The following is an 8,596-nucleotide window of genomic DNA, read 5'->3' as shown; positions in this document are numbered from 1 at the left end:
GGGAAATACAAATTTTGGCCTGGTTTTTTTTTGCAGTTTCTTTGTCTCCCCCACTCTGATATGCAGCCTGACTTCCGGACATGAATCTCTTCTGATTTCTGTACTTCACTATGGTACAGAAGTATTTACCACGCTCATTCTGTTGAAGAAGAAAAAGGATGATAAATGGGTCATTAGCATTAAGATTAATAGGTTTTAAACCCTAGGTTCCTTATTTGATAGTCAAGTTTTTTTAGTTATTGATTTAAAATCTGAACAATTTCTTCACAAACTGAAGCAAAAGGAAAGAGAGATTCTTTCTTCTGAGGAAGTTTTTACTGTTAGATTGCTTCATTTCTGTGGAAAAAGTCTGTACTGCAAAACCTTCAGTCTGCATTTGTGAAAATCTTTCGTTAATAAAAATGCTTGCCCACTGTTGTTGCACCTGCAGTGACCTTAGAGCCACAAACCAGCAACTACAAACAAGTTGAGCCACCAGAACAGGATTTCTAGGCTCTGTCCCTGACAAAACCAAAAGAACAATTTTGTTTCACAAAGGACAGAGGTTTTTTATTTGTGGGAACTGATGGCTGCTTGCTGCAGATAATAAGCACAATTTGGAATTCAGTAAGAACTTACTTTTGCAAAGAAATGTAGTAATTACTATTCCAGGGAACAATTTGTTAAGGCTATTAATCAGGTAAATAAATGAATGGGAACAAATATTTGTCTGAGAATCTAGCCTTCAACTTTGAAAGCCTTACCTCAGCAGATAGCCATAAAATATAAGAGGTTTTGATTTAACAAAAGAGATGTTACAGAAAGACACTGCCAATATGTGCAGCAGACTGAGAAATGAAAATTTTATAATGTTAAAAGGCAAGATCTATAGAGAATAGCCTATTAACGTCAACGGATTAATAAACTGCACAAATCTAATATATGATATATATTTGATATACAAATAGTATATGACTAAATAAGGCTGCTTTTGTATACTGACGAGTGCCTCTTCCATAAGGCAGAATTGTGCTGGTGATGGTTTAATTCACCATTAATTTTGCAGTGGCTTGACACAAGGGGCATCTGTGCAGAAGTCTCTTGGCTCTCCTCGCCTTCCTGAGCAAAGAAGCACAAAAAAAGAGGACAAGGAAAATCGGTTTCCAAGAACACACAACCCTACGTAGAGGGACCCTGTGGGAAGCACAATTCCTCTTCCCTGTAAGGAGTGAGGGACATAACTGAAAGCTGATAGAAGGGATGTGAAAGAGAAGTCTCTATATGTGCTTCCCTCCACACCAGCCAGAGAGTGAGAGATTTATCTTCTCCCACAGCACAGCAGTAGGTGTAGTCCGCCCAGGAGTCCTCAACGTGGGTTTTAGCTGAGGCTGCAGCACTTCAAGTTTGCTGCTGCTTCCCTCCACCGAGCTGCTGGCAGAACACAAATGTCCTCAGCAGTTGCACTGTGCTCTATGCACATTCCCACTCTTCTGGGTTACCACTGCAGAGGAGTAAACGCTACAAGTCTGGCAACCAGACCAGGCTTGCATAGGGCTTTTCAAGTTCAGATTCTTGGCTGAACTGTCTAAACTTCCAAAGCCAGAAAAATCTGGGATGGGGTCCCTTGGAGAAGGGCTTGTCTAACAGGAACAATGAAATAATTTTAATCAGAAACGGCCACAGATATGAATCTGAACTTTCCTAGGTTCAGGGATATCTTTGTCTTGTTCTTTGAAAGAAATTTCATACTTCAAATTTTTTGTTTGTTTTCCTTTAAGACATTCTCTCTCTTTCTCTTTCTGAACTCAGTTCCCTCATTTTTAGGGTCCGTTTTATCTTTCTTTTGTTATGCCATTTGGCACTCTATTCTCAAGTCAAGGTTAGATGACATTCTTCTGTCTACTTCACTTGCTTCCTAGGTATAAAAATCCACCCACAAATCCACCTTTTCCATTGTCCTTTTTTGCCCCCAGCCTCCTGAAGAGTTTTACTTCACTTAGACCCTCTTGTTTTCTCAGTGAATACCAGGCTTGTTGCCTCATTCTTCTGCTTTTTCACTCAATAACTGGAGGAGAGGTAGAGAAAGCGCTGTTGGTGAGTCTGTAAAAAGATCTCTGTTTCTGAATGAGTGGAGCAGAAAAAGGTTTGCTATTTGCCTGGCTTCAATGAAAAATATTGATTGCCTTAAACCACTGTGAGGGAAAGGGTGGGAGGAAGAAATGGAAAAATACACAATAGGTTTTGCCCAGGTCATCAAAGGGACTGACATTACATTCTCATATCCACCAATGATACTCTTATCCCAACAAACACTGCCGTGTGTGTCTCACCTTCACAGCTCAGAAAACCATGGAGCAGTGTCATAACCACACACTGTAATCATCTCTGCAGACACATCAGAGGTAACTTGGTTACTGCATGGAACCACCACCATAAATTCAGTGGCTCCTCAGCTTTGAATTGTTGATCTGGAGAAAATAATGCCATTGTGCCTTATTTCCTCTTTTTAACATAGTTCCAAATGATAAGAGAACACCATGATCTTAGCCCCACAAAGACGAGCAAGTTTTGCTTTTAAGATGTTACTTGCATGGACCAAAAGGGACATACCTATTTGAGACTGAGCAACCATTGTAGACTTGCGATCACACAGTGGAGAGAAGGGAAGCCCTAGTTCTGCTTCTTTGTCACCCTGGAGAAACAGAATTGAGAAGAAATTAGAAAAAGACAGGACACACTGCACTTTGATATCTTAGGTTGCAACTGTAAAAGCCTCTCATTTCATTTTCTTTAATTAAGTTTTGATTTTTATTTTGTTTTGTTTTCTTAACACGAATTTTGAGAATTTGAGTCTGGCTGGAAAAGTAGTAGTCCAAGCAGAAGTTCGTGAATTAAGCATTTTGATTCCAGGGATTCTTTCCTTAGAGCTTCCCCTCCCTGCTTGGTACTTCCATGCACCAATTAAAAATGCACTTGAATGCTTCTCATTGCAGTTCTCCAGAGAACCCAGCAGAACTCAGTTCTCAGAGCAAACCTTTCAAGAGAAAACATCAGTGTCAGGACTGCTTTTTCAAGGCTTGCATTTCTTTGCATGCCTTTTCAGTCTTTCAGATAAGGAATTCACAGGTCATGGCTGGCCAGATGCAGATTACTTTTTTCTTCCAAAGACATTGTCAACATTTTACATAAGCGCTTAAGTACAAAAGTCCAAACATGCCTTCCAGCCCTCTGAACTGAAAGTCCTTTTCTAACATCACAAGATGGCGACGAAGAACAAGTGATCTTTTTTTTTTCCAGTCTTTCAAGCTACATATTCTGAAAAAGCCCTTTAACTTAGTTCAGTCACTCTATAACATATTGCTTTATGTTGAGAAGATATATAGGATGACATAGTTGCAATACTCACCACTGAATATTCAAATTTAAATAGCCTGTTAACTGTGATATAGAATCAATTCCTTAAATCAGGAGCTTACTTTAACTGTGCTGAACTTCTTGCCAGTGTTCTGACTAATGTCAAATGGAAGCTAAAATAGCCAGTAAACTAACTAGAGAAAAACCTCTGTAGACAGAAGAAAAGCTGAATTCTTCTTCTTTTTTTTAATATAACATACATGAAATGGGGGCACAAGTTCTCTTAGAGTTTTGGGTGGAACAACAAGCAATAGTATTCTTCTATTGCAGAACAATTCTGCTTTATGTTAGGAGTCTGATATACAAACATCAGGGTAAAACAGAAACCAAACACAGAAATATTTCCAATTAACATTCCTTTACGCTTTCTGCTGCATCTCTTAGGAAAAACATCTCTCAATGCCAGCTCTTACCTAATCATCATTCTTCTCTTACTCCTTATGCCTCTTAAAAACCCCAGCACCCAATTCTCTTTAGATGGGAACCCCTAACTGCCTTTCCGACTGCTCGGAAGGATAGTAGACTTCTTCTAAGCTGTTTGGGCACCTCCCTTATAGCTAGCTAAGGTACAATAGTAAAAAAAAAAATTAATTCATGCAAGATGTCTGCTTTGGGAGATGCTCACCATATCTGCGGAACATAAAAAATGTACTGTACAGTACTGTACTCAGACGCATCATTCAGACCTACAGCGTGGTTACTTGGTGTAGGAAGACCTGTGTCACACCACAAAATACTTGGAAACCAATAGGGCTGGGGATCTGTACTGACATAGGTTAAGTCAGGCTTTATGGCCCTGCAGAGCACATAACGGAGAGGAGAGGAGAGGAGAGGAGAGGAGAGGGTCTGCAAGTGAAGAGCATAAGAAAATAAATACCTAATCTAAGGCCAGCCCAGTTTCTTATCACCATAGCCCCCTCTGGCTAGTGATACTTCTTAGCTTGTGAGAAGAATGTGTGTTGTTTTTCTGCTGTCAGGTAGGGATGTATTTATTGATCTAGTACTAAATAACTTCAGTGAACACGAGTCTATGCTTCATGGTAAGCTTAAGGGTTTTCCTGAAGAGGCAATTAATACTGCATCTGAATTTGGAACCAGAATGCAGATTTTGTATAAAGCTTTACCTAAAAGCGGAGGCATTTGCATTCAAAACTAAAGTAGGATTTCTTGGCTGAACTGAAATTATTCTTATGAAGACATAAAGCAATGATTTTTTCTTCATTACGTGTGTAAAACAGATCAAAACTTAGGCTTTTTGTGGTCTCATGTCTAGCTAATTTTAATTCCTTCACCAGTCTTTAGGGAACTGAGCAATCGTGTATTTTAACACATCTAGCACAATTTGGGGCTAGAAAAGCATAAACATGCACAGAGTTTTCCCTAAAATGTATGTGAAAATCATTCTACTTGCATGAGCCTCCTGTGTGGCAACACAGAGACAGCTGCAGGTATGATGGACCTGCTTTCACCTAGTAAACCCATTCTTGGTTTGAAAAACAAATTAAAGAATTCATTTCAAGGCAAATTCTTGCAATGTCCTTATTAAGAAGGGATTCCCACCATGCTTTTAAAAACAGATAACATTTAAAAAAATTGTTAGAACTTTTTTAAAATTGTCATATATTTTTCTTTTTTGCATTCAGATTTACTATAAAACATTAAGTTATTGAACTTTGGAGGGAAATTAAGGACTTTGTTTTCTACTTACTTTAGCAATTCAAATTGGTGAAAAGTATCCTGAACACTCCTAAGTGCTTTGTTTACTTTTTTTTTTTAAGGCAGCTCTTTAAATGCTTTTAATTAGTCACTTGGGGAGCTTATAGCTATCATGCAGACCTTAATGATTTGTCTAGATTTGTGGGTCTGTCAACAGGTGGCCCACTAGATCAGTTCACTTCATCTAAAGTAACAGTAATGCATTTTTCACATCTACCTCAATAATAAGTAGAGTTCTATGAAGTACAGCTACCTAAATCTGTTTTCTATGGTTCTACAGCTAAGTAGAATGTCACATATTCTGTATTTTGCTAATTTGAAACACATGTTAGCTTCCCAAATTAGATTTCTACTATGTAGATAATGTCTGTATCTATAGCCAGTGTATCAGACAATAACTTCCCAAGAGGCATAATAGCCAGTGCTACTGGTGCCAGGTGAGAAAGCTTCATATCCTTTAGGAGGCTCTTGAGAAAATCAGCAAATAAGGAAAACATGTGTGTTTATATTTTCCTACTTCCTTGCCCAATCCTAGACACTCTGTGCTGCAGAAATGCAGAGGAACTTCCATAGCTTTACCTGTCTGAAGAACTCCTCTAGCAGAGACATAGTCCAGCGATGATGGAGGTCCCAGGCCTTGGCTGGATGACTGATATCTGCTGTATGCAACAACAGTGATAAGGCTTTCGGCTTGTCAATTCTGAAAAACCAAAGGATCAAACAAATTAATTGTCTGCTGTTGGAGTGGAGAATGACAAAAATCTCACGTAAGCAGGGAAATGAGGTCATTAGAATCTTTGGCCAGGATATTAATGGAATGATTTCTGTGTTCATAAAATCAGACAACTATGAAAGATTGTCTAATTTCTCCAACATACACTATTCCTGTTGTAGAAGAGACATTTAGAAGTGCAAAAAGAAGCTTTGCTCAGCCTTGCTGAGCTCCTTTCCAGCCTTGTTTGTCTGCACGAGCAGGCTTGAAGAGCTGCTGCATTCCCCATTTTGCATCTTTTGCAGCTCAAAAGAGAAGTTGGCTCCTACCACCTTACTGTAGTAAATAGCTAGGATTTGATCTCAAGGGCACTGATGAGTCTACACAGTAACTGATAAATGTTTCACTGTTAGAAAACCAGTGTGGTGTCAGAAGGTGATCCTTGCATTTGGTTCCACAGAACTAAAAAAGCTGGCAATTTCTTAACCCCCTAATCTGAGAGGCTAGCCCAAGAACCCAGTAAATAATGCTTTCTTGGGATGGGTAGTCTCGGTTTTTAATTCCAGCTTTTGACTGTCTGAAATAGCTGGAAGAGTTGTAGCTTCTGAGAGGAGTAAGTGGCTAGCCACACTGGTCTGATACAGGTATAATTCTGGCTGGCTCTGGACAGACCTGGCCAGGGCGAAAAAAAGACCATCACCCAAAGTTTTCTGCAGTATAAAAGGAATTTTATGGGGAAGAGCTGTGGCCAAAATATTACAGCTCCCAGTGGCATACTGGGAAGAAGAAAAGGCCTTCCTCATACTTCTCCATCTGTTATCTTCTAGTCCTTCCCTTAGTGGATCTCAAGTTGTGTTCATCTGTCCTCTGGTTATGGAGCAGGCCCATTGCAGAGGTGGCAACTGGTACCATCTGCAGAAGGGCAATGCGTAAGTTGTGTTCTGCAGATCTTACAAGCTTGAGAAATACTCAAGCTGTAGAGGTCACTCAGCTGGATCATGTCCTTGATGTTACCCTGATATGCAAAGGGAAATGCCCAGGGAGGTTTATCGCAACATGGTGACCTTTGCAAGTTTTGGTCCACCAGTACAGAATAGAGACATGTGTATAGCGCGTGCCAGTACACTCCTAAGTGAATTCATTCAAAATTCAACAGCAGAAAGAGAATCAATGTGGACATCAAAGAGAGTGAGGGCCTCTGGAGAGGAGCTTTTGAAGTCAAACACAATGGTAAAGCACCAGCTGAAATGCAGCCCCTCAGCGCACAGCGTTGTGAAGTGACTCACCCTTCTGGCTGCTGCAAAGCATTCTTCATGGCTTTGATTTGCTGGAAGTGACAGGACATATCAGTGGCCAACACCATCTCAATCACTAGAGCTCTGAATTCCCTTTTGGATGACATCATGAGGAGAGGAGCAAGGAAACAGAAACACAAAAAACCATAATCAGATACTCTCCAGTTTCTTTTGTTGTCTATCTACAAATTGTTATGTCATTCTTTCCATGATACTTCTTTCAGGGATGGGGAAGAGGATGAATGATTTTCTACACAAACACAGGAATGGGAAGGCTGCAAATTAAGCCAGGTGGCTAATCTTTGCTAAGAGAAATCCTAGATGTTTTTTGAAGAGTGCCTTAGTATTAGTACCCCTTTTTCAATTAAGCACAAACCTCTTAAATTGATTTCCCTTATAGGGCATTCTTAGAAGGAAGTAAAAAGACTGTTAAAAAGCCTCAGCATGAATCATGTGAACTTTTGAACCTGAATCTCTATCCAATTGACTAAAACGGGTTTAGCCACATTATTAAAGGAAAAACAGCATATTAAAAAAAAAAAATCTCATAGTATATATTATGCATATATGCAGTCCAGACATTTGAGAACCTGAATTACTAACCTGTATTACTTCCCTGTTATTATTCACTCAAACTATTCCTGTATGAATTTTTGTTAAGCAAACTTGTTTAGGATCCATTTGAAATTCCTTTGAAGATAATATGGATGTCCTAGAGATTTTAAAATATCAGAACATTCTGACGTAGCACATAATACAAATTTATTTTCTCTTTCTCACAGTTCAGCTCTCCACAGGTTAACAGAGGAAGAACAACCCAAGGTTAGCATACTAGCTCAGGATTTGGGAGATTCAGAAATGGGTCAGCTTTCATTTAAAAATAAAAGTTACCATTCTTCTTTTCATGAATGTTTCATGAAGGACGTGGTCTATTTTGAGCATGTATCTTTTGCCTCTGGTGGCTGTGCTCAAGTTCGAGCCCCAGGCCACCACTGTGTAGAGACCTAACGCTGCTGTACTTAGTCTGTCTCACGGGTGGCACGTAATGAGTCCCACCGCCAGGAGTTCTGCACACACATTAAGACGGCATCAGCTGAGCTCACTCTTCCCCCAGTACACCCACCTTTCCCTTCCCACCCTTATGTACAATCAGTTGCATGGCCAACAGCATTCAAGATGATGATATGGTGGCTGAAAAAAATCCCTACTTTAAGTGATTTTGGATCTTTTTTTTTTCACCAGTCCTGGTCAGTTCCCTGGTCAGGTTCATTCCCAGCAGCAGAAACTTGCCAATACAAGCAAGAGAGGCAAGAGAGGAAATCCTGAATGCATAGAAACAAACTTTTACAATGAAAGGGTAGGATTATGCTGTGGGAAAAATTAGTGCTTGGAATTGTTCCTGGGAAACAGCAGACACTTCACTACATCCTCTGGAGTGCAACTCCATCATAATGGTCTGCATGGGATACTTTATGCGTCG

The 8,596-nt window shown here is 39.8% G+C and overlaps 1 protein-coding gene across 1 annotated transcript in view; it reads right to left on the bottom strand.

The window, feature by feature from the left end:
• PDE1C (phosphodiesterase 1C, calmodulin-dependent 70kDa) overlaps positions 1-8,596 on the bottom strand; it is a gene marked incomplete at its 3' end in the record, with an annotated part of 284,944 nt that overhangs the window by 12,866 nt on the left and 263,482 nt on the right. The window contains exons 11-13 of the mRNA XM_009886214.1: positions 7,108-7,209; positions 5,689-5,809; positions 2,590-2,671 (exon numbers count right to left, since the gene is read on the bottom strand). Of these exons, the coding sequence (XP_009884516.1) occupies positions 2,590-2,671; positions 5,689-5,809; positions 7,108-7,209 (305 nt within the window). The remainder of the gene's footprint in view (positions 1-2,589; positions 2,672-5,688; positions 5,810-7,107; positions 7,210-8,596) is intronic.

The sequence above is a fragment of the Charadrius vociferus genome, unplaced genomic scaffold (assembly GCF_000708025.1).
Source record: "Charadrius vociferus isolate BGI_N301 unplaced genomic scaffold, ASM70802v2 scaffold545, whole genome shotgun sequence".
In the NCBI taxonomy this organism is placed as follows: Eukaryota; Metazoa; Chordata; class Aves; order Charadriiformes; family Charadriidae; genus Charadrius; species Charadrius vociferus.
Note: the sequence above shows the minus strand (reverse complement) of the source record. Positions and strands in the feature narration are given on the sequence as shown.